At 36.3% G+C, this 27,237-nt stretch overlaps 1 protein-coding gene across 12 annotated transcripts in view; it reads right to left on the minus strand.

Annotated features, from left to right (window-relative positions):
- Positions 1 to 1,475: 1,475 nt before the first annotated feature.
- PICALM (phosphatidylinositol binding clathrin assembly protein) overlaps positions 1,476 to 27,237 on the minus strand; it is a 109,498-nt gene continuing 83,736 nt past the window's right edge. For 3 of the 12 annotated variants that reach the window (XM_054576386.1, XM_054576381.1, XM_054576376.1), the window contains 9 exons: positions 24,609 to 24,716; positions 22,658 to 22,789; positions 22,518 to 22,548; positions 22,242 to 22,341; positions 19,467 to 19,490; positions 17,965 to 18,024; positions 15,886 to 15,990; positions 4,121 to 4,223; positions 1,476 to 2,844 (listed from right to left, as the gene is read on the minus strand). In XM_054576386.1, the coding sequence (XP_054432361.1) occupies positions 4,131 to 4,223; positions 15,886 to 15,990; positions 17,965 to 18,024; positions 19,467 to 19,490; positions 22,242 to 22,341; positions 22,518 to 22,548; positions 22,658 to 22,789; positions 24,609 to 24,716 (653 nt within the window). In that variant the 3' untranslated portion in view covers positions 1,476 to 2,844; positions 4,121 to 4,130. The remainder of the gene's footprint in view (positions 2,845 to 4,120; positions 4,224 to 15,885; positions 15,991 to 17,964; positions 18,025 to 19,466; positions 19,491 to 22,241; positions 22,342 to 22,517; positions 22,549 to 22,657; positions 22,790 to 24,608; positions 24,717 to 27,237) is intronic. The other 9 variants (XM_054576387.1, XM_054576384.1, XM_054576377.1 and 6 more) reach the window with 4 other exon arrangements.

Genomic DNA, 27,237 nt, shown 5'->3' on the forward strand with positions numbered 1-27,237 from the left:
GGAAGATGATCTTGCAGCCTTTCCGCTCAGAGCCTATGCAGACAGCAGAATTCCAAATAGCTACTCAGACCCACGGAAGGAGGCAACTGTGATGAACGAAGATCTAAGCTAAGCGCAGAGGTGCGTGGATGGAAGCTGGGGCACCACCTTTTCTGGAAGGTAAGAGTAAGCTCATCTGGCTGAGTGTAGTGACCTATTCATATAATGTGAGAAATCAAAAAACTTATTTTGAAAATGATTTGGGATGGGCCTAGCTGCCCTCTGCTAAGAGTCTTCTCCTCTCCGTAGCCACTACCAACTTTGCTAGTTGTATAGTTAAGATGGTGTGGGCCATGTACAGGTTTATAACCCGATTCAGTTACGCATTCGGCAGCTGATGTACATCACTTGTTAAATTTAGATTAAATTCTACATAATCATTTGTTTCGTATTTTTCCTTGTCAATGATGTCTAGGCATCAGAAAGGAGATAGGAAATGTGATCCATAGGGGAAGATCACCTGGGAATGGAGTGGTCATCAGCCGAGACCAGAGAGGGGAAAAAAAATCCCCTTTCCAGTTTATACGTTTGAATTAAAAACAGCAGGTCACAGAGAAAACAATGAACCATGAAACTAAAGACCTGATTTCCCTGCCTGTTATCTTATCAACTGAAGTTCCTTTTCTAGTTCCTAATTTTAATCTGTAAAATGCATAAAATATGGGGGTAGTATCTACTTATCCAAAAGCTGTTTGAACAGAAAATAAGATGGAAACGTTTATAAAGTATCTTCATGAACTGAAACATACTTATAAATACATGGTACTGTAAAAGGAACAAGCGTAGACCTCAAATGTAACATTCACTCAAACACCAGCAGACAAAAATCAAAACCTGTGATAACATTAAGGAAGTTAACTTACAAAAGTACAATTTCCCAAGTTAGTATGAATATGGTTTAATAATTGTGAAACTTAAGAACTAGTAAAATTAACAAAGTATATTGACTAAAGACAATTTTTTTTCCAACCGTGGCAAGTATTATGCAAACATTTATCAATGCACAAAACTTCTAACCCTCTATTATGTACTCTGAATCCTGCCTACTATTCAATATGAAACATGATACAATCAGAGGTTTCTTTGGCAGACATAATCACATGCATCAGTATGTCAAATTCAAAGCATTTTCTCCCTTAAACTTACCTGACTAAAGGCATCTTATCAAAAGACAAAAATGAACATTTTTAATAAGTTCAGTTTATAAGAGCCTAGAAGGTAACTAAAAGTACAAAGATAAGTCTTTTTGGAAATTAAGTTAAAATAGGAATAAACTTTACATTTTATTAAATCAGCAAATATAATCACCTGCATATACTTTTATTAGCAAAAAAAAAAAAAAAAAAAAAAAAAAGATACTGATGATAAAGAAAAAGTATTAAAAAAAAAAGAGAGAAAGAAAGAAAATTCACCTCAGACCAAAATAACACCAAAAGTTTTGTGGAAGCTGCATTTTATTTGAAAATCCACCCATTTTTGCTAACATACATTTTAATATTGTAAACAAAAATAGAATCTGCAGAGACAATGCAACAAGTATGCTTAAACTGATGTACAGAATTGCTTTCCTACAATAAACTTTCCTTCTTAAGGCCCCTCTCAACCCAAATGTTAAGATGTATTTACACAAAGCACCGATCAACAGTGCAGTTTATTTTGTTAACTAAACTCTCGGCTAGACATTAACTTTAAAGATATTATTTCCCCTTATTTAAAAGGTACATGATCACAACATGGCATGAGCCAAATAAAAGGTTCAAGGATTTTCTCCCCTTCCCTCCCCCCATAACACCTCCTAGAGTTTTACTGAAAAGAAGGAAAGTCTTGAAGTGAAAGCAATTCCTCACATTCATTTTGGAAAGGCCCTAATGTCAAATGGAAAATAATGACATGCCAAGCACAAAGCAGTAAAGTTCCTTCCCAATGCACTAATGCTGAATTTAAAATGTAGTGCTTTTCCTAGTCAGTGAACTGTTCCCTTGCAAAATCCTAGGCACAGAATTGACTATAAGGATTAATGCATTTATAACGCTTTCCTAAATCCCATAGACTGAAAATTCTTAAGTGATTCAGACCTATGGATTTGCCTTAAAATATTTAGTGCTCTGTATGTCAGCTGAAAAGCATTCTGAATCAGATCCAATCTTGTGGATAAAAATCAAACATACCATGTACACCCATACTCATTTTCATAAGGAGGTTTGATACAATATTAATGTTATGTAAATTGATAATCATAAATAAATACAAATACTTAGGGAATGTCTACTGCAAACTGAATATATATATATATTTTTTTTTAAAAAAAAGAAAAGTTAACATTAGTTACTATTTCTGTATCTGTGAGGACAGGAGAAAACAAAGGTATTGCATAATTAAAGAGTTATGATTTTGATCCCTTAATCATAGAGTCCTGTTGAATTACAGTAAAGGACACAGCTCTTCTCTCCAGGCAGCTTTTCCAAATACAAATTTCACACTTTCCAAATAAGGGCTTTCCTTGGTAGGTTACTGCTTATGGGTATTTATAGAAGTTGAAAGAACTGAAGGGTTAGTCACCAAAAAGACAGACCTTAGTCTGAAATCATGGCAATTCTTGGCTTTATAAACTGTATTAATACGTTCTCCTATTGACTAGTCCCAGTTTCCTTCACGGGCCTCCACTGTGTTACTGTAGCATTCTAATGGAAGAAGAGAGTTTAGAGACAGCAGTTTGGATTTTGCTGGAAGTTAAGTATTTGCTGCTTGAGCACTTGTCTTTGTGGAGTAATTCCATTCTCTTCCATCCAGTTACATAAACTGTATCTGAAAAAAAGAGTGTCAGTTAATTCACTGCTTCGTAGGATGTCTTCTCACGAATAAAAATGCTTTGTGGCTTTTACCATTCAACTGGCTCAGAATTCTGTGTTCATAGCATGGCTTATCATAAACCCTGATTATAAAACAAAGTCGGTATCATCAGCTCACCATGGCCAGAACTCAATATTTGAAGCAAATTACAGGGCCTTCCAACTATCTTTCTAATTACTAAAAACTGAGGGGTAGAAGAAAGAAGACAAATGAACAATTTTCCATGGTAAGTTCAGAAAATCTCCCCAAGAACGCAAGTATTCCACGTAAATTCTCTTCTAGGAAAGCAAAATTTGAAACATTATTTCCAAATGGCATTATAAAATTAGAGATAATTGAGGGAATAGTAATATTAGGCTTACTAAATCATTTCTTTACTAAAATAAAGATCTGAAAGATCTACAAGGTAATACTTTTCAGTTGGGTGTCACTGTTCACTGAGATACTTCACTCATGGTATCATTAAAATGCTCATCCAAAGACAGTACACTGAAGTAGAAGTGCTAATGAACTACTGTCAAATCAGAAGAGTACCAATTCAAGATCTAGAAGATACATATCTGACACTGGGGGCTGGCGCACCAAGAAGAACAAATTACACTGTCTTCCAGCAAAAACAAAAAGTGCGGCTCAAATGCAGAATCCTTCTATCAAAATGGCCCCAAGAATTCACGTGCCCTTAATTAAAATAGTAACAATAATAATAATGATAATATAAGCTGGGGTTTTTTGAAAATGTTACTATTTTTAGATGAAAAGCCATACATAAAAATACAACCCTTTTAAAGAAATTGTTAAAATGAATTCTTCACACTAAGCCTCGCCATTATGTTAAAACTAAAGATTTTACTAATCCAACTCCAAGCTGATATGTAAAATTGTGCTGTTCCCTGTAATTCTTTTAAAACTGACTAAAACACCCAGTTTTTAAGCAGTATTTGATCTCATCCATCTGCTGTGAACAGTGGATGCTTTTAGGTAAACATGAGAGATGGTCTTTTGACTTCACACCTTTTAATTATATTAAAGATATTTTCCGAAGTTATTTGTCTTTAATAGTCTATCTTGATCTATTTTTACTCGCCACCTAAAGAGTAGAGCAGGAAGAGGAAGAGAGGGAACCTACTACAGTCCTTTAAAGAATCTAAGGAGAAGAATGAATGGTGCTTAATTGTTTGATAATTTTTAAAAAAGTATTTAAGTCCCCGTGTCCCCCAACAAGCAGCAATACCTAAAGTGATTTATAAGAAATCCTCCAAAGAGAGCTCTGCAAAAGGATCCTTTCCTGAAGCTCTGTGAGGACTGTGACTGGAGGGGCTGGATGCTGCCGACAGCTGGGGGGAAAGAAGACAGAGAGAGGGAAAGAAAAAAAGAGCTCAGAATGACAGAACATGAAAGCAGAAAATGTAATGAAAGGAGAAGTGGTTTTTGTTTTGTCATCTTTCATAAATATAAAGGAAGCTTTTGTAGGAAATGGAATTATTAAAACAAAAATTTCAGTCACATGTTAAGCTAAAGGGTATCCAAAGGCATGTGTTTTTCAGAAAACAAATTGTTTCTGAAATTCCGAAGGAATAGTCTTTTACCCAAAAAGGTTGATATAAGCTGACCCATGGTTAAGACTTTTTTATGTGTGCGCAGGAGAGGGAAGAAGCTCATAATTGTGTTGTTTTTTTCAATTGAGGGAAGATGGCTTCCTGTGTCCAAGCTCTCTGTCAAAAGCTGTGCCAACGCTGACCTCAGTCTAGACCCAACACATCTGGCTGCAATATTCTTTCCTCCCTTCTTCATAGGATGTGGAAATCCTGCCCTCAGCGCTCACACTACTTGCACATCAAGTTGGCTTCTGCCTGTTACTCAGACACAGTGCAACTGATGTGCACCCTAGTGACCGCAGAGGTGATCTAACTGCTCACATATTGCCCAGAATATAGGACGTTAAATTTGATTCTACTTCCTGCTTGAATGTTTATTTGATTACTGGAATTTTCTTCTATGGTTTGACATATGGTAAGGCAAGTCAAATATTTGTTGAACTCAATCTTAGTTATTCCCTCAAAGAAAAACAGTTCCTGAAGAACCAAGATGTTCATGTACGTATCTCCTTCACTGAGTCTACTTTTAGAGAATTCAAACCAAACATGAACCATTTTATTTTGAAACAAACTTTTAATATTTTCCCCTTCCCTCGCACAAGATTGCAGTCACGTAGGCACAGAGCTATTATCACATGAGCTGTCTTCTTTATGGGTGTTCAATTGAGTATTATATCAAAGTTGACTAAGTGAAAGTAAATTTCAATTCATACAACATTCAAATCCTGTAAGAAATTTCAATCCCCAAAATCTGTCTCTGTTGGTTCAAAGTGATCTCATTTTACCTTTTAATTTTTTATTGCCTTTTAATTATTTTAAAAAGAAAAACATTACAGAGAATGAATAGCCAATGAGTTCCAGTAAATACTACATCAGAAGCACATGCAATTTGCTGTTGGATGCCAAGATCAATTTATAGGTTTATGAATCATCTTTAGTTTAACCAGGTGGTTTAGTCGTTTTTCTAATCCATACGTTGTTCTCAAAGATAAATGTTCAAAGACAATGGGAAAGATGATGGAATTACACCACCAGCTACAGATGGAAGGATAGGACAACACATCTGGCTCTGGAGATTCGATTATCATTCGTATAGAGATTAAGGTACAACTTAATTGGCAGGACATCTCTTCCTCTTCCTTCAGACCAACCATGGATAACCATCGAGAGGCAGAATGATTTTGAGTGAAGTGATCATCAGTCACTAAGCTGGAGGGAGTCTAGATTCACTGGATTTCTCTCCGAAACAAATTTTCTCTTTCACTTGAAGTTAAAATAAAAACAACAAAAACTTGCTTGTTGCAGTTAGATAAAAAACCTCGCTTATTGCATTCAAAACCACAAGTCTCCTCTGAGAGCCACATACTAACATGTTTTCATGAGAGCAGCAGTCTGAAGACCTGACAGTCCCAGAGGAAAATGACCCTGAAGAACATGATCAAAGGGAACTTTTAAAAAGATGAGCTTTAATTCACCTCAATATATGAGCATGGTGCCTCTTAGAGAGGAATCCTAAGGGCTTAGAAATAATGCTGAAGATGATGATTTTCCTTGGAAGAAAAAGTGGTAATTTATAACTGTACTTCTACTATTCTCTTAATAATTTACACATGTGTCCCACACCTGTAAATATGTACCTAAATTAAAACATGGAAACACGAGACTTAACATTCCTGCAGTAAGTCTCATATCATCAGTATCCTTCTCAAGCAGATGAGACTGTGGCCTAGAGTGGTCTGGCTGACTGCACAGTGTGTCAAGAAAAAGGCCACACAGCAGTCTGTGACCATCTGGTGCCATTGGTTCCTGGCACCTGTACCAAAGCATAAGCACACCATGCACTAATGAGAAAGCTGTCAGCTTAGACAGTAAATGAGAAAAAAGGAGGAGAGGAAACATGCTGCAACTGCCCAATTAGTTCTAAAGGAAAGCAGGAAGAACAAAAGCACAAAGAGGCAACAGAATTATGGTGGATAAGCAAGCGGCAGGAGGATTTAAAAAGCCTGAGAGAGTCTCCTGAAACTACCAGGGCTGACTCTCCTTTACTTATTCTTGTAAGTAAATTAAAAGAACATGTAGAGCTGCTAAGTTACTAGAGAACAGGGGCCAAGATAGTACTGTAGGTACTGTATTTTGCCATGTATAACGCACACTTTTGCCCACATTTTTGAGGGAAAAATAAGGATGCCCATTATACATGGGTGGTGCTAAGCCATGGGTGTGCATTATGCATGGGAGCGCATTATACATGGCAAAATACAGTAAGTGCAGTATTCACCTACTCCTACAACCACATCAAAAACTATAGCCTTGGCTGGTATGCCTCATCTGTACGAGCCAGGTCTGTAGTGCCAGCCTATGAACCCAAGGGTCACTGGTTCAATACCCAGTCAGGGAACAAGCCTGGGTTACAGGCCAGGTCCCCAATTGGGGGCATGCGAGAGAGCTGATTGATGTTTCTCTCATACATTGACATCGATGTTTCTCTCCCTCTTTCTTCCTCCCGTCCCATCTCTGAAAATAAAGAAACAAAATCTTAAGAAAACTACAGAAGAGTCATCATTCAGAAGCATTTGAGATCTGGCCGATTCCAATCCCCTACAACTAGGGAATTAAAGAAGAAATCAAATCGAGACTGGTAGGAGGGAACAGGGCTGGCCCCACACCCATGTGTCAGATAAAAATCAGGAGAGTTATCTGGGCTGTGAAGGGCCCCCCCTGAGGAACAAGGGTTCCCACCCTCAGCCCAGAGTTCCAGTGCAAGGAAGAGAAGCCCCCATAACTTCTGGCTGTAAAATCCAGCAGGGATTGAGGCTGAGTGAGAAGGAGGGTTTCTGGAGTCCGAAGCAGTTCCTTTTAAAAGGCCTGCACATTGACTTAGAAAATGTCTTATAATAAATAATATATAAATAACAACAACAACAAAGCTCCATGTATTTAAGTCTATTGCAAATATTTTCACCTGATCTTTACAGCAAATCTATAAAGTACACAAGGTAAAAATAACCATTGTATAGATAAAGAAATCGAGTCTCATCAAAGTTACATAGGCAACCTGCCCTGAAATACCAAACTAGTGAGAAGTTGGGTTTAGACTGTTGAATTGTATAACACCCCCAAAAGATGTACGTTGAAGTCCTAACCACCAGGTACGTAACAAAGTGACCCTTTTTGGAAATATGGTCTTTGTAGATGTAATCAAGGTAAGATGAAGTCACTGGGGTGGGCCCTAATCCAATGACTGGTGTCACAATTTATAAGAGAGGGAAATGCTCACAAACACTGTCATGTGACAGATGCAGATACTGAATGGTTGCTGATGCAAACCAGGAACAAATGGGGCTAGCAAAAGCTGGAAGAGGCAAGGGAGGATCTCCTCCAGAGGATTCGGAAGGAGACGGCCCCTGTTTTTGGATTTCTCACCTCACAGAACTGTGAAGGAATGAATTTCTGTTGTTTTAAGCTATCGAGTTTGGGGTGCCCTTTGTCACAGCAGCCCTAGGACACTAAGAACAGACCCAAATGCAATTGCATGGACTCCAAGGTTGGCGTTGGTGCTTTGTTCCCTCTCAAAAACCTGCAATCCCAATTAATTTCAACTCAGCTACAATTTATGGCTATGTTTAACATACAGGAAACCGTTAAAGTGAGAGGAGAGAAACTTTTTAAAAAGAGAATTCTCTACTAAATGTTATACAATCAACCCCCCTGTGCTATCTGTACACACAGCACTCTACATGGTCGCTGATGTTCCTCATGAAGATCCTGTAGAGCTTCATAGTCACCCAATATTTTACAAATATCATTTGGTTTTAAGGAAAAAATTTGATTTTTACCTTTTAGAAAAAACATCCTCAGCAATAAAACTGTTAAAATGGTCTTGTTCTACTGGTTGTTTTGTTTACAACAGTGATGACCGAAAAGGACTCCTCAAATTTTTGTCTTGACTGGCTTTAGTGTACGCTGGGGACTCCAGAACCATTCTCAGCCACGGTACAGAATCCCAATTCCTAAAGTAAATTCCCTCATGGTATCATCTACTAGGCAAGGATGAATGGGCACAGTACACTGCTGACAGAGCACAGGCTTTCACAGAGATACAGCTGCGAAGATCAGCTGACAGAAGATGCACTGCCAACACCCACAACTGACACATGAAGTAGGAAACCTCCCCGCCCCGACAAAACCACCCTAAAAGCAAAGAGAGCCATTACTTCTTACACACAAGAAGGCCATTAAAAAGGCCATTTTTTGTAAGACTCAAATTATTCCAGTATCTAAAGCCAACAGTACCCCTATTTAGAAGGGTAAAAACCACCGACAACAAGCCATTGTTTCCTTTCAGACACTTAACTGATGTCAGACTTACTTAAAATTGCTCATTACAAACAAAAACAAAGCCGCTGTTTTGCATCTTTAGCCTTATCCTCCATAAACAAAACTGGAAATCTTCCATAAAAGAACAGCCAATACCAATCAAGAAACATACAAAACTTTCAATATGCTTATTTTAAAAATTAAATGCCCAAATGCAACACTATGTGGTTTTCATATTGCTTTTGGGAAAATAGATTGATAAGGAATCACTGTGAGTTTCTCAAAGTAGTGACAGGCACACAACAACCCTCCCCCTACAGTGATCTTCAACATCAATACAAACATTCCTTTAAAAACAAATGATACTTCACATCACTGACTTTTAAAAGAAAACTGAAATTAGGTTAACTGTCTTCATGCTTAGTCACGTAGAAGCTGGATATTGCAATGCACAGAGTTTACAAACTGCTGGTCAGCAATGGACATTTCAATTTATATGCCAGAAAAGTACCAGTCATATTTATACAAAGCACTAGGAAGAGAAGGTTTAAGAGTCCACATTCTCTCCAAGTTAATACACAGGCACACTAGTAATCTATAACAACCAAACAAAAAGTGAGCAAATACTTTCAGTCGAGATGGCAGCATATGCAAACACGGCTCTTCTCCTTGTACAACCACATCAAAATTACAACTAAATATAGAACCACCACCACTCAGAAACATCAGAAATCGAGTTGAATGGAAGATTGACAAGCATAGGTTTAAGGAAACCACATCCCTCCAACTGGTAGGAGAGGCAGAGACACAGAAAGGACTGGTCCCACATCCACTTGTGGTGGATAAAAATTCAGGAGGGATATCTTGGGAGCGAGGAGTCCCAGCCCCACACCAGGCTCCCCAGCCAAGTGTTCCCGTGCCAGGAAGATAAGTCCTCATAACTTTTGGCTGCAAAAACCAGTGGTGATTGAGTTAGCAGAAACTTCTGGAGTCCCAAGCAGCTCCTCTTAAAGAATCCACACACAAACTTTCTCAGGTTCACTTCCTCTCAACTCCAGCACCAGGGTAGCAGCTTGAAAGACACCACCGGCACACAGGGAGGAACAGAAGTGTCTGGCATCAAGGCAAAAGCTGGGGGACAGCTTTCTCCCAGAAAGAAAGGTGGGGAGAGGCCCTTGTTCCTTTTCTGAACCCTCCCACAGAGGCAAGGCTGGTGCCTTATCTGAGACTCCATCAATCTGGCTGATACAGTTTTCCCTACCTCCCACTCAACTTACAGCAGGCCCACCAAAGCTGATTTTCCATATGAATGGCTAGTCTTGGCTCATGCAGCATAGTGTCCTAAATCCTCTCAAACAAGCAACAGCCACCCTCAGTGAATCCCCACCTTCAGTCCTCTTCCTGAGCAGCCCCAGGCCCAGCACTAGCAGCAACTAGCCTAGATACACAGCTTGGCTTCGCCTGGGAATCTCCAAGCCCAGCACAAGTAGCAGCCATCTCAAATTACTTTATAGTTCAGGCAGAGTGGCCCCAAGCAAAACACAGGTGGGGTCTTACCTTGGCCTGAACCACCTAGGAAATCACAGAGCCTGTGTACCCAGTGGGCAGCTACAGACCACACCGGAGCACCACCGCCCTGCCCCTGCACAGCTGATCCTCCACGGAGGGCAGAGACTGGTGGTCAGTGGTCACAGCCAGTCCTTGCAAATGACTGGCCTGGGTAAATCCCTCCCATTGATCTGCCAACAGCAACTAAGACTCAACTACAAGAGGGTATACTCAGCCCACACGAAGGGAACACCTTGAGTACCTAGCTAGGGTGGTAAGGGAGGCTGTGCCACCAGACCCTACAGGACACCTGCTACATTAGGCCATGTTACCAAGACAGGGAGTCATAGCAGCTCAACCTAATACATAGAAACAAACACAGGGAGTCGGCCAAATGAAGAGACAAAGAAACATGGCCCAAATTAAAGAAAAGAGCAAAACTCCAGAAAAAGAGCTAAACAAAATAGAGATAAGCAATCAGATGCAGAGTTCAAAATACAGTTTATAAGGATGCTCAAGGAACTTAGTGAAAACTTCAACAGCATAAAAAAGATCTTGCCAGAAATGAAGGATATAAAGAGCAATTTACAGAGAAACAACAATTGGATGAAATCAAGAATCAAATCAATGATTTGGAACATAAGGAAGCAAAACAAAACAAAACAAAAACAATCAGAACAAGAAGAAGAATAAAGAATCCAAAAAAAAACCAAGGACAGTGTAAGCAGCCAGTGGGACAACTTCAAGCATTCCAACATTCGCATCATAAGGTTGCCTGAAGGAGAAGAGAAACAGCAAGATATTAGAACTCTGAAAACATAATGAAAGGAAACTTCTTTAATTTGGTGAAGAAATAGACATGCAAGTGCAGGAAGCACAGAATCCCAAACAAGATGGATGCAAAGAGGCCCACTCCAAGACACAGCATAATTAAGATGCCAGAGGTTAAAGAAAAAGAGAGAATCTTAAAAGCAGCAAGGGAAAAGCAGTTAGTTACCTTACAAAGGAGTTCCCATAAGACTGTCAGCTAATTTCTCAGAAGAAACTTTGCAGGCGAGAAAGGATTGGCAAGATATATTCAAAGTCATGAAAAGCAGGGACCTAGAGCCAAGATGCTCCACGCAGCAAAGCTATCATTTAGAATCAAGGGGCAAATAAAGAGCTTCACAGACAAGAAAAACTAAAGGAGTTTATCATCACCAAACCATTATTACATGAAATGTTAAAAGGACTTATCTAAGAAAAATATCAAAACTATGAACAAGAAAAAATGGCAATACATACATATCAATCAACACCTGAATCTAAAAAACAAACTAAGCAAACAAGATGAATAGAGACAGAATCAAGGATACAGAGTTGTTCTGATGGTTGCCAGATGGGAGGGAGTATGGGGGGATGGGTGAAGAGGTGAGAGGATTAAGAAGCACAAATAGATAGTTAAGAGAATAGCCATGGGGAGGTAAATTACAGTATAGGAAATGGAGTAGCCAAAGAATCTAAGCATGACCCATGGACATGAACAATGGTGCGGGTATTTCCTGAGGGAGTAGAGGTTGCTGGTTGGAGGGGCCCAAATGGGGAAAAATTGGGACACAACTACAGTATCATAATCAATAAAATATAATTTTAGAAAGCGAGCAAAACTATGAAGAACAGAAGAGGAAAAAAATTAACCACAGGGATCTAGTATTTTCCATGTAGTCAAACATCTAAGAAGATTCAATAATGTACAACATATTTTTTTAATCACAATTTTAGGCATGAAATAGAACTTAATACCCATCTTTAAATAATCTGCAGTTACATAAGTGAGCACAAAAAAATGGGGACAGAGAAGGGTTGAGTGTATAAAAAGGTAAAATTTCAATACTACAGTGTTGTCTCTTCAAGTTATAATGAAGACAATTCCCTAGAAAACAGAACAAACTTCCTCACTACTAAGCTCTAATGCAGCACTTAAGAGTAACCTAGATAATAATGTAGTACACAATACATGGTTTGGAATGCCTCACTAAATAGCAAGAAGATAAAACATACCTGGGAGGGCTGAGGTACTCTCAAAAACATTAATTTGATTTTTAAGGGTAAATAAAGAAAAAGAACAGGGGCTATAGGTTATACGCCCTAGGTGAGTAATGGCTTCCAAAACACTTCAAAGAGCAGAGAAAGACTTAGCCAACAGCTATAGAACTGGGATTTGATTTAAAGATTTTACTTTAATGGGATTTCATTTTACATTTAAACTGTCCTTTACTGTATAATGTACAAAGAGATATCCTCTGCCCTCAAGGTATTTTGAACCCAATTGAAAAAAAAAAAGAGCAAAATAATGAGAGAACAATTAAAAGGTAATTCATTAAGAAAAATTATTTTGGTTACAGCTAGCACTAAATGGACAAAAGGAACTGTAAAAATCCAAGGAACTGTCTCAGAAGCATTAAAAACTGAAGTACAAGACAATCTCACTTACTTTAAATATCAATAATTCAATTTTAAAATTATTAAAAATATTTAATCATGAAATTAAAGCCGTCTTCATTCTTTAAGTGACTGTCATCTAATATTTTAGCTTACACTAATACTAGCTAACAAATTAAAGCAATTTTGAACACTACTATATTTTCAATGCTTGTAAGTAAGTGAAGAGAGAGATCAATGTTCAACAGAGTAAGTTACATGATGGAAATGTTAAGTTTTTCAATCAGATTCACTTGTTTGACAAGTAATGTTCAAAAACTCTTATGAGTCAGGTACTTTTCTAGGAACCAGGGACACAGAACTAAACAAGCCATATAAAAGCTGCCTCTATAAGGCTTACAATCTAGTATAGGAGTCTCTTGTTAGAGTGGATGGATGGGAGCACAAGCAGATAGATAATCAGGTAATGATAAGCTCTAGAATGAAAAAAGTGCAGAGTAAGGAAAAGACCTTCAGATCTCAGAAAGTCTGGGAAAGAATGAGGTATGAATAAAGAATGAGTAAAGAGTAAATCCATTTTTATGACAGGGACTTCTGGAAGAGACAGCAGCTGCAGAACACTGGATACTTACAGAGAACTATAAAGGCAGGGGAATCGAAGAAACTTGAGTATTCTGTTTCATTATTACATTACAAGAGACTTTGTGAGGTAGTTTAAAGACAAGGAAAGCTGAGGGGATGCCTTATACATTTAGTTATACTTAGATTCACTTCCTTAGATTTTTGAATATAGAGATATACTACAAATACTGCAAAAAGAAAGTCAAGTATCTACATGATGGATTAAATTAGAATGGCAGAGAACACAGGGAGACTTGTAAAATAAAGATGGGATAAAGAGGTTCAAATCCAGGTGAAAGCTGTAGAATGTAAGAAAAGTGGATTTCATGATAGCAGAGAAACAGTGGGATTATGTGATGAGATACATGGAGAACAAAGGGGGATAAAGAAATGGAAAGTAACATGAAAGGATTCAAGATTTTGATTTTTAAATGATTCAAATGACTGTAAGAAGACCAAAGCCTCTTTAAGCCACTTCCTTGCCACTGGATTTTCTCTTTTTCTAGTTACCGATTTGATTCCTTCATGTGCTCTTTTTAATCAATAATATTTAGCATTAAGTACTCCTTTCAAATTTGACTTCTCAACTGAAAACTTATTACTAATATTCTTACTTTGTTCTATTCTGGGATAAAGTAATTAGGAAAAGACATTTCTGTCATGGCTTCTTTTCATGCACATGGAAATTCTATTCCTTTTTTGGTGTTTCTGTGAAACAGTTAAGTGGATTTTAGAGGCAACAGGATATAAAACTTGTGTTAACAAGCAGATACTAGAGGGTCAGCAATTTTTTAAAGGTAGAGTTTTACTAAGATTTCTTTTTAAGCCATATTAAAAAAGAACAACATCAAAACTAATATATTTCCACGTTGACAGTATTATCCAAAACTGTAGAGGATGTTCTTGACAACTATAGTAGTTATATCCTGAATGTGTAAACGCAGATTATAATCTAGCAGGAAACCCAGGGTATCCACAGAGTGGTTCTCACAAAAGGACGACAATGCTACTGTGGCAGCCATATAAACGCAGTCCTGTTAGTGGAGAGGTAGTGTGGTACCAATGAGCATTGGACCAGAATCAGGGAGCAGTAGCATTTCATTAGTTATTTAGTTGAAGAACCTGTCCAAGTCTCAGCTGCCTATATCTAAAACAAGATGGTAATACCAGGCCCAACCACCTTAAAGATTATTTTGAGAATAAGGTAAGATAATGTATGTGAAAATGGTTGGAAACTGTCAGGCAGTATTCAAGCTTAAGGTATGAGGCAGGAGCTTCCAAGAGAACACCCAGACAGGGTTCAGGGTTTATTTAACCACATCAGGGAAAAACTTCTGTAGTCAGCAATTTCTGATAAATTTGTAGCTCTGGAGTATAGCTTTTTAAATTCTTATCACTTAAGTTCTTATCACTTAGTCTCTTACAGCAAAGAAACAAATTAATTTTTAAAAATAAATGATATATATCTGAAGTTAAAAGAACAAAAAAAAGTAAAGGGCATGAGGAAGCATATAATCACAAGAAAACATCTATATCAATACTTAGGGAAATCACCATCTTCAAGATTATAAAAGTCTAGTTAATTTTTTAACAAGTTAAGTCAGTACTGAAAAGTAGTGCTGGTAAATGACAAAAGAGAAAAAAAATTATACATGTCCATAAGCTATTTTATAAAAACAAGTGCATAAAAATTAACCGACCTATGAAAGTGTAATAAATGCATCGGTTACCCCAACTCCCAGTTATCTTCACTGTCAAATACTTAACTGATTAAGAAACAGGAAGAAAAGGTTACTGTAACATAAGAAAAAGAGGCACCTGGGCAAATACATGAATTGTAAAGAATGTGAATTTTACCTCTTACTTAGAACTAAATTCAAAATCTACTCCCAGTTACTGGTACTCTCTGAGATACCAGTTTATTAAAATGAGTTCAATACTCAGAAAGGCTGAAAAATGAAAGAATCTCCTGTGCTTCACTAGTCTATGAACTACATAGAGACCAGATTCAAACTGGATCAACACAAACTAATTTTGGCAATGTAACACTATATGCACTGGCAAATACAATACTACATGCATTCAAGTGGAAAAAGAATAACAAGGCCATTACCAATTGCACTGGCACTCCAAATGCCAAGGCACTGAAGCTCTGAGTTCAGGGTTTCTAGAGTTCACAAAGGAGATCATGCCAGAATCATGAACAGAAAGTAGGTTTCTTAACCTCAGAAAAACCGTCCTCTGGATTCACCAACTGTAAGTTATCAAGAATGTTCCATCTTTAATATTTGTAATCTGCTGTCCTTTCCTTCCAAATAATAAATATTCCTAAAAGCTCTTAGATGAGAAAGATATAAACCAAATAACATCCACCATATGTAGGAGAATAATGCTAACAACTTATTTCTCAAGTTGTATAAAAAGATGTTTTAGCATTGTATTCCTTCCACATCAAGCACATTACAACAGTTACATGTAGCACATTAATTAATACCTGTGCTCCTGATACAGGGCCAAAGGGATTTGGTGGTCTCATGACAGGCTGGCTGTATATTAAGGTTGGCTGTGTCATTACAGGTACACTTCCCATTTGAGGAGGCTAAAAAATAGAAAAATATCAAGTTAAAAATGTTAACTAATATCTCCCTTATTATAAATAAGTAAACAAGAAGGATGACAGGGAGGAAAATTAACACTACTTTTGCTTTAACTCAAAGGGAAAAGTCCTGTAAATGCAAATGAAACAGCTACAAATTTTTAAGAGTATTGGTTTTCGTATGGAAAGTCTTTAATGTGCCCATTTTTAAAGTCTGTATAACAGTGGAGGTTTTGCTACACAATGAGTTGTAAAATTTAGAGCTTACTACAGTATAACAGACAAAATAATTTAGACCAAAGTTTTTCAAACTTGCCAACTTTAAACATGGGGAAACTTAAAACCGTAAAATGACTAAGATATTTCAAAGTAAACTTCCTTTACATATCAAATCAAGTTCTTATGCCAACAAGGAAGTGATCACAGTGAACACAGCTGATTCTTTGAGGAGGTTCACTCTGTGTAGTTCTTTCATTTTATTTCAGACATTTTTAGGGAGAATCAAGAAAAGACATAAATTTGCCCTGGCTGGTGTGGCTCAGTGGATTGAGTGCCAGCTCACAAAGAGAAAAGTTGCTGGTTAGATTCCCAGTCAGGGCACATGCCTGTGCTGCAGAACAGGTCCCCAGCTGTGGGAGTGAAAGAGGCAACAGGTCAATGTATCTCTTGCACATAAGATGTTTCTCTCCCTCTTTCTCCCTCCCTTCCCATCTCTCTAAAAATAGATAAATAAATAATCTTTTTTTTTTTTTTTAAAGAAGAGGCTTATATGTATACATGAGGAGGTTATTTAGTTCATTCTTGACTAACAGAACCACAATTGACTATCTCTTGTTTTAAAAATCACTACTCCATGGTATAAAAGTAACACAATCAGTGCACACATAGACCACTATATTATTTTGGTTAAAATACAATACAAAATCTTTCTGTGTGTTTTATTTAACCTTTCAAGTACTCCTGACTCTTATTTGTAGAGAGAACTTTAACTTCATTGCCTGAGTTTTTGTATAGACTCCTTTCTTATGTAATGACCACCAACCAAAAGCTTCGAAACTTCTTCATACATAAGAAAAGAGCTACTTCCGTAAGATGTAAACGAACGAACAAGTAGCACAGGTGCCACCTTAGCAACACAAAGGGATGTAGTGCTGTCTCCTATCAGCAAGAGTTCCCCAAACATGTACAGGAAGTTGAAGGCACTACCTCCATTTCTTATCTAAGTGAGTCTACATATGAAGAGATTTAAGATAGCAAGGGCTGTCTAGAATGTGAATTGTGGCCAACTTAAAGGTTATAGTGCAGTTTGTACTGTACCAACCATTGTCTCGGGAAAATTTCTCTGGCCTTTATTCGACTAAATTTACCTTTACACAATTCAAAAACTGTTAATTCCTCCCTTCCCCTACAGTATTATTGTTATAAGACCTCACTGGTGTTAATATAAGATCACAGCAACAAAGACTTGGAGTTACTATTAATGCCTGAGTTTGTAATGAAATATTAAAAGCCTAGCAAAGTTACAACAGAAAAATAAGCCAAGTAATACTGTGAACATTAATAATGTTATCTGTCGTATCGTGACTATTCTAAGAACACTTAGGAAACCAATCAATGCTGTGGAACATACAAGGTTCTGTGTAAGGCACTAAGGGTATGGTTGGCAATAAGCTCTTTTTTTGCAGTTAAGTGTGTAATAAAAGCATGTTAAATAGGAAATCGACCTGTTTTCAAAAAGCTGTGTATATAGCCATGGCTGGTGTGGCTCAGAAGACTGAGTGCCAGCCTGCAAACGGAAGGGTCACCAGTTCGATTCCCATTCAGGGCACAGCATGGGTTGCGGGTCAGGTCCCCAGTAGGGGATGCATGAGAGGCAACCACACATTGATGTTTCTCTCCCTCTTTTCCTTCCCTTTCCCTCTCTCTAAAAATAAATAAAATCTAAAAAAAAAAGGCTGTGTATAGAAAAATACTTACAATTCCATATCCTATCATGCCTGTTGGTGTAGTAGCAGGATAGGCCATTACGGGGGGTGCCTGAAATAGTGAAAGAAAAAAATAAACAAGGAAGTATAACTTCTGTATGTCAACTGAGTTCAAGAAATTAATAGCTGTAGTTCTACTAAAAGAATTGCTAAGACAGCTGTGATTAAATGTGATACCTGTGATCATTAAGAACTGTGTCAATTTGTCAATTCTAATTTTTTTAAAAAAAGTCTCAATGCTCAATGAAAAAAGGTGCCCTGCAATTAGCAGAAAAGCAGAATGATTAGAAAGAAAAAATGCCCTTTAACTTAGATACTTAAACAGTGATCTAAGATTTCAAGGGGCTTTTTTACAGCTTTAAAATTTCCAGATTTTAAACAATATTCAGTTCTAAATTTTAAGTCTACTATCACTAATAAATGGTTACCCAGAAAACGTAGTATTACTGAATGTTTTCCTAGGCACTTCAGTTTTTAAGCAAAGAAAAAAAAATTAAAAACCCCAAATTAATCAGTAATTTGATCTTTCAAAGAAAATTAGTTTCTGAGGACCTCATTCACTTTTTCCAAAAAACCCCAAAGATTTCAAACCACTACTGATTATGACTATTTCTACAAAGCACATGGTTCTTACAGAGTTATGTATATTAGCATTCCTTTTTACTCATTTCATAAATGATTTAAACTATCTTCTGCAAAGCAGCAAACTGGAAGAGCAATAAATTTTTAAGTCTGTTTATGCTTTAATGCTTAAGAGAGCTGCCCATCACTAAGATATTTAAGTTCCCCTCCTCCTCCTCCTTTAACTCATGCTCTATAAATACATATTTTAGCTATATTTGCTGTCTTAACAATATTCTCTGTCTATGTTATTTTATAATGAAAACTGAAACTGAATACAGGTGAAAGACCAATAACACTGCAGAAACATTACCCCCAAAAAATCCCCAAAAAACAAACAAAAAAACCCTGAAAATATATGGCAATTTGAACAAATGCATGGAGAAGGTAAAAGAAGCGCAACTAAAGTGAATAGTTAAAAAGTTTAGTATTTGAGTGAGTATGTAGGACTTATTGGTCTCTACCTACTTTAAAACTGAGAGCTGCAAGAGCAGCAGACACACTGCCAAGTACAGCAGAAGCCTGTAAGATTTTCATGCAGTTGTTATTTTCAACATTACCACAATCAACATTTCCCTTCATTCAGAACTCATCAAGTGCATAGTGGCAGCACAGATACACACACAGACACCCAGCCATCTGGCAGCAAATGGCAGAATATTAAGCAAGAAAAAAAATTTATATTTCCCATGCCATCATCAGAATCAATTCTGCAACACACCCATGAAATCAGTAGATGCTTGGAAGAATTTTGGCACATTGAAAATCTGAATGTGAAAACAAGTAATAGCTGAAAGGTTATGAGATTCTGCTACAGCAGTGGTTAATAGCATGCCAATTTATTGCAAAAAAGGCTAGTTTTTGGTCACTTACGTATTGTGGAAAATGCATGCCATTCTGTTTTTCCCAGGGAGAACAATTACATAATGCAATAACACTGGATTAGAACAAGTACTTACACAACAGAAAATACACAGAGAGCATTTTAGTTCACATGTACATTCACTAACTACCTAAAATCCCTTCTATTTCCAGTATCTAATGGAAGAACATCTATACTGAAACACTATCAAGGTTGGAAGGGAAATTTAGTCTTTGGCATTATCCCCTTGCATACATAATAGTTTACTGATTACAAGTGTCATTAAAACATAAAATTTATTAGTGTCCGTTGTACAAAATTCAGTGCATCCTATCAATAGGCTGCATCATGTAACATCTACTACAAGAAAAAAAGCATAACTAAAAGAATTTGTACTATAACATCATTATATATTTTAATAAAATACCAAAGAATTTGTGTTAAATTAAAAAATATTTAAAAACCTTGACAGTGTTTAAGGATTAATAAAGTGGTTAGAAATGTAAAGAAATGTCATAAGCAGCAGTTTACATAAGTAGTGATTCACATCACCAGCCCTAAATGTTAGTCATTAAAAAGAAATTCTACAAAATACATACACACTATTTTTAAAAAAGCTTAAGAAATAATACATATCACCATATATAACACAGCACCATAAATATTGCTCTCATCAACTTACATACAAACTCTAGGTGGTTGGAGGCCTATTATATTCTAGTAGTCAACTTAGGTAAATTGCTAGCTACAAATTCCTAATATTTCACACAGATTAATACTAATTCAGTACAATAAGAAAATATTCATTGTATCTTTCTCATATATTATCACTATATAATTCACACCTGAGGCTATAAAACCCACTAACCTAACCCTCCTGCCATTCCCTAGCCAGTGAGATATGTTACAGAGGGGGAAAACACTGGATTCAGAGGGATGTATTTCAATTTGAACCTGCTTTCTAGTTGATCTGCACGTGGGAAAAAAAAATTCACAAAACTTCATCCTTATAACTGGGATAACATCTATTCAAACCGCCCCCCCCCCACCAAGAGTACACTGTTTACAGACTAAAGTGTGTGTAAAACACTAAACTATTTAAATGCAAGATTTTATTATTAGTGACGGTAGTAACCACTATCAGTGAAAAATTACTGCCTTAAAAAGGTGGCTAAATCAGTATTATTTTCTATTTATGAAGACTGAAGATAACATAACTTTTTAGATAATGTCCCACAAAATTTTAACAGCATACCATTTTATGATTAACCTAAGGGAAAAAACAGAGCAATGCCCTGGAAGGTGTTTAATAACAAGTAACTATTACAAGGATAATGGGGGTCTCTAATAACAACAGAAAGGCTATAGTGTGTAGCTTGTGTTGTTAAAATGCTATTAGCACACTGTTACAAGTAAGCATGTTTCAAATTTTTCCACAAGAAGAACATGGTTTTCTCTGACCCAGGAAGACATGTTGGGATAATAAAACAGCAGCTGGTCAAGATTAGGAATACAGCCACAAAACTACACTGCAATAATTACAACTTTGAGTAATTAAAAAGTTAACAGAACTTCCTCAGTACTAAATGCTAATTATTTAGCATATACAATTAATTCTCATTCTTCATTTTATACTTGCAAATTTACCTACCTGCTAAAATTTATTTGTAATAAAAAAAATCAAAGCTTATCATGTTTTTGAGGTTATTTATGGACACGCGTGGAATGATGAACAATTTGTCTCCCTATGCATTCATTCCCAGCTTAAGTTGAACAAACCAAGGGTCTGCCTTGTTTTAGCTCCAACAGGAAGATGACCAAAGGATGGAGAAGGGAGGCAAGAGTGCAGTCGTAAGCAGCAAGACGCTCAGGCTTTGCGGCCAATGGACAGAACTAGAATCTCAACTCTGGCACCTGTCTGGGGTGGCTTCAGACAAGTCACTTTAACACTTCTAAACCTCATTTTCTCTTTTGTAAAATAAAAAAATATATAATTTACCAGAAGTAGTTTTAAAAAAATTTATGATTATAATCTAGGTAATGTGTGTGTGCGCGCGCGTGCATGTTTATAGCCACACACAGTTGATTCTCCACTGGCAACAGTTGATTTGCTGCAGTTATGTTCTTCAAGTCACACTAACACTGAATTAGTAAGCACTGAACCACTGCAGGGGAAACGTGTGTGTGAACCTAGCAATGGTTCAGTGTTTGGTGACTTTAAGAACTAAGTGCAGCAAATGAAGAGAATCAACTGTATAAATTATATGACAATATTAATAAAAGCCAAGCAAATATAGTTTCTTTATTAATGGTGAGATCAGAAAAAACTAACGATGCTATTTTCTAGATAAATGAGAAATATATTTGAAACCAGTGGCAAAAAGTAGTGATTAAGAGCATATGGCTACCTGGGTTCTAAAAATCCACCATCTCTCTTAAGAATTCTGTAACCCTGGACATAAGTACTTAAATTTGTGTCTCCATTTCTTCATCTGTAAAATGGGAACAATAATAGCTGCTACCATTCAAGGTTAATTTGAAGATTATATAAAATAAAACCACATATTATCTATCTGATTATGCCTGACACAAGTAACCTATAAACGAATGATAGCTACTAAAATGCACTTGCAAATATAGTCAACCAAGCCTCTTTAAAAGAAATAGATTACTTATATCTCTAGAACTCAATAACAACAATCTTTTCATTTATGCCTATCATTTCAAAAATATTTTTGGTACACATTTTTACTCATGTTAATGTATCATAAGCTCTTTCGACTCACCATCGTGGCAGCATTCCAAGCAGTTGTTGGTGCAACTTTTGGTTGCCAGTTAGATCCTCCAGTTAACTTCTTTTCACCTGGCTGACTCCAGTTTACATCACTTTAAATAAATATAAGTGAGCATAGTAAATGTCTGTTACTATGAAGTTTCATTACTATATATTTAGATTGAACAGAGCAGTTAAGATGCAGATGACATCTCTACACACACTTTCTAGATGAAAGCCAAATCCACTTCCAAGCACCAAATGGCAAGAAATACAAACAAAAACTCACTTCTTAGTGGTTCCATTTCCAATGCCAAGATCTAGGACAGGAAAAAAAAGAAAGCAGTTACAAACTAGACTCTCCTTTTTTTTTTTTTTTTTAAAGTAAAACACTTTTGAAGAAGAGTAAAGGATCCAAAGAATACTTACTGCCTACGAGGTTGGCTAAGGATGAATCCAAGTCATCAGATACTAACTTGTTAGGTGGAAGTTTGGCAGCAGGAAGACTCTGGTTCTGAGAGGCCACTGTTGGTTTGAGGAGTCCACCTAGTTCATCAAAGCCTTAAAGTTACAAACAGATGAAATAGGATTTGTAAGGAACTTTATGGTGCTACAGCTTTCTAAAGGAGGTCTCTGCCTTTTCTCCTTGTTTGTTTACTGCAGGAGTCCTCCAAAATTCATTAGTAAATATGCTCTTCAATTGAAAAAAAAAAAAAAAAGAAATTCACCATTTAAGTGAACTGAGAAGGCTGTATTTGCTTTTACAGAAATAATTTGTCTTATCTCATGATAAAATTACACTAAGGTTAAAGGGGATGAGGAAAGAAGCACTCAAGTAAACTATTCTTATTCCAAAGTTGTAAAAGACAAAGGAATGAAATGCAATCCTCCCCTCCGCCCCGCCAATTTTCTTAAGACTCACTGATACCTGAAGCAATACAGGTAAAAAATACATCTCTGGAAACTTTGAGAAAAGTTTCTATTAAGAAATAATATTTTATTGACCTTTTTATACTCTTCAAAGTGGTGAATATAAGGTGTATGTAAAATAGTACATTAGAATCAAGTCAAAATGAGTCATCATATAATCTCTTTGGTTCTGTCTAAAACCAGCTAAACTAAATTATACCTTAGAAATTGCTAAATTATGTTTCAATTGCATAAAAAATCTAGGAAACTAGGACATTGCTTAGAAATATAAAAAATAAAATCCCTAGAAAGTAGAATGTAACATAATTCAACCAAACCAATCCCTAAAGGACTAAACAGCATAGTCTAGTATACTAAAGGATTTGAAAACATCATTAAAAATGGTGGTTTACAAAATATAAACAATTGGTTTCTATTTTCTTTATCTCTCTTCCCAGTAAGATAAACTCAAAAGGAAAGTCAAGTCCATAAAAAAGTATAATTATAAGCCTCCTAGTGTACAGAAAAAAAAAATTCTTAGCCCATATATATTCTGTATCAGCTTACTTCTTACTTTTTGGATGACAACTAGTTGTATATTATAAAGTTAAGAATACCTCAATGTATTTCTTTAAATGGCTTGAATTTAAGTACTAACCAAAATGAAAAGTCATCCCATGGTAAGAAGAGAATTGTCAATTTCATAAGAATGCTTAATTTTTATAAACTTCCAAAAAAAACAAGACGTTAAATGGAAATAATTAAGTAGAAACCTGGCTCTACAATTTATAAAGCTCTTTTTAAGACAAATGAACAAGCACACTATGGTAAAAATCATCCTCAAAACAATACAAAGTGCCCTGGCTGGTGTGGCTTAGTGGACTGAGTGCCAGCCTGTGAACCAAAGGGTCAATTCCCAGTCAGGCCACACGCCTGGGTGGCCGGCCAGGTCCCCAGTAGGGGGCATGCAGAGGCAACCACACATTAATGTTTCTATCCTTCTCTTTCTCCCTCCCTTCTCCTCTCTAATACAAAGCCCCTGTACCCACAGCTCTGAGGTTTAATACATTCTAATTGTTTATACATGGACTATACATGTAAAGTATGATAGGATATATTTTCCTAGTTTTCAAAAAGCCAATTTCCTTTCAGCAAAGGTAAAAATTGTAATGAGTAAAAGGCCCAGTAATCTACATACAGCCACTATCAATTTAGCACTCCAATCTAAGCAAAATCTTTTTCCTCTCTCTCATTCAGCTCTGGGAGAAACAAAATCTTCCCAGAGTCAAAAGTGCCATTAAAAAAGAGTAATAGTTAATAGCCCCTTGATGTTCTGATATAGTGGTTGGGAGAGGAGGGATACCTTCCTTAGCTACTGTAATTTAATCTATTTTAAAGGAACATTACCTATCCTTACACAGAATCTAAATTAGAACATTATAGTAATGTTAATAAAACAATTTTTCCTTACCCCCAGAATCTATAATAACGTTGGTAGATTTATTTCCAAACACAGATTCAAAGTCAACATTAAGGCCCACTGAAGGATGTGGCTGTGCAACTGGAGAAGGAGTGAATCCTAAGAAAAAACAAAAGGCAAAAAGCTCAATTCTTTAATAAGTCTACATATGTATCTCTTTAATAACAATAATAAAATAGAAAATGCAATGTGTTCCCACAACAAAAACAAGGTCAATCCTCAAATCAAAATGTTTCCTACACATTGTTTTGTGATTACACAATCCATAACAAAAATCCCACTGACAAAGAAAATGAAAAATAACAAAAGAACTGAAGTTGACCTACTAGTATGTTTCGTTTCAGAAAAAAATAAAAATCTCTGCTTATTTTTTTCCCTTAATGTTGTATATTGACCTTTAAAAAAACTGAACATATCTAAAATATAGACAACTTGAGGGTTTATTTGGGAATGATATAAGGGTACGTTTTTTAAAAAACAGATGAATCCATTTAATATCTCTTTTTCCTGTACGAATTCACTTTCCATATTTCTCTTTTCTTCCTTCAATGGTTAACAGAAACTTCTTTGGTTACATTCACTTCAGAAGTGACAGGATTCTGAAAATTACAACCCACTAATCCTTACGCTCCCCTGTGTCATAGTGTCTTTTGAATATCACCGCCCCCCAAAAAAACAACCATTTTCAACCCCAACTCGAACTTATTTCCAACAGCTGGGCTGACAAATATACCATCAAACATGCTAATTTACCTAACTCTAGTATAAAATACCAGAACATAAATAGGAAACCTTATTCTTTGTCTGTTTTATACTGATGCTAGTGTTATTAAGTCAACGAACACCCAGCTCATGCTCTGACACCAGACTACACTGAGATAACTAATATAAGGTTTTCAACTGTGTAACATTGTATTTTCATTAGGTGAGGTTCTGAATTTCCAAGGGCTGAAAAGAATTAAAATCATCTAAAATTATTAGGACTCTCACATGACTTGGGGAGCTTTCAAATCACTGAGTATATATCCAAATAGAGAACAGTCCAGCAAAGATCACAAAGAAGGAATTCTTTCACTTTGTTAAAGGCTGTAATAAATGGCTAAATTTTCGTCCATCTCTAAATTTACAGAATGCAAAAAGAAACAAAGAGAGGGAGGAGAGGAGGAGAAGAGAAGGGAGCGGTGGGGAGGAGAGGTGGAGGGAAGGGAAGGAAAAGAGAAAAGAAAATAAAGAGAAAAGAAAAAGGAAAGAAAATCTCATATTAGAAGATTAATAACAATATCATTAGGGAGAAGTTAAACTTTTGTGTCTTAAACATACGCTCTCCTTCCTCCTGTTTAAACTTTCTGCCAAAGGACTCTGTTTGTCAGAACCTCACTTTGAATTCTTAATATATGCCACACCGAGCAATAAAGAAGTATAATATAATGTTGTACCAAAAAAGTTGGTCTTAAAAAAAAGGACAGTAAAAAGTAGGACAAGATTTGGTAAGAAGTCCAAAAAGGTCCTCAAAGACAGGGGCCAGAAAGCAGTGACTTACTATTAACAATGAATGACTTACACATCTAGTACACATCAATAACACTACTTTAAAAGTAGCATTTTATATCATAGCATGAATATCCTGTATGGTACAAATTTTTAAGAATGTACAAATAAGCCCTGGCTGGTGTGGCTCAGTGGACTTAGTGCCAGCATGTAAACCAAAGGGTCGCTGGTTCAATTCCCAGTCAGGGCACATGCCTGGGTCGCAGGCTAGGTCTCCAATAGGGGCATGCAAGAGGCAACCACACATTGATGTTTGCCTCCCTCTCTTTCTCCTTTCCCTTCTCTAAAAATAAATAAATAAAAATATTTTTTAAAAAAAGAAATGTTCAAATAAGACCTTATTTCTCTAAGTACTTAACCCTTAAAAATACTCTTTAACTCAAAGACCAGTCATACAATGACAACACAAATACTATAAAAATACAAAATAATTTAGTATACAAATCTGATTATTAGCCAAAAGGTTCCTAAAATTATACAGACTTAACAATTTAGCAGCATTTTAAACTGCACAAGCTGTTTAAGAATTATATCACAGGTTTACTGGTTCTTCTCCTTACAAAAATAATCAATGTTATCTACTCAAGAAAGACAAAAATCTATCATCCATAATTGTGTGTCCATGCTATCATTACAGTGTAAGAAGTATATATACTGTGATGTCATGATGGCTATGATGTCATTAAGTACTAGAAGATACATGGAACAGTAATTTATAACCAGGACAGTAAGTATATCAAATTTCTATTTTCTCCCGCTATTCTGTCCCAACTTTCTAGGGTTTGGTTGATAATTAGAGATAAGCCTATCTGTTGTAGTAACACAAAAACAACTTTATTACTTTCTGTAAAGAGAGGAGCCATCTTCTGAGGTTCCCAGGAGGATCAATCTGTGGAGTTATATTACTATCATATAAAAGTATAAAAGGTTTTAAAATATACAAAGTAATTCACAACTAGAAGCTCAAATTTAAAAAGCCTCTACATAGACACAGGGAAACACATAAACATAAAATCTTAAATATTAAACTGTAATAGCTGATTCACTACCATGGAAGCAAGCAGCATATTTT

Source organism: Pteronotus mesoamericanus, unplaced genomic scaffold (genome assembly GCF_021234165.1).
Source record: "Pteronotus mesoamericanus isolate MK-2021 breed Mesoamerican mustached bat unplaced genomic scaffold, CSHL_Meso_final contig_33, whole genome shotgun sequence".
In the NCBI taxonomy this organism is placed as follows: domain Eukaryota; kingdom Metazoa; phylum Chordata; class Mammalia; order Chiroptera; family Mormoopidae; genus Pteronotus; species Pteronotus mesoamericanus.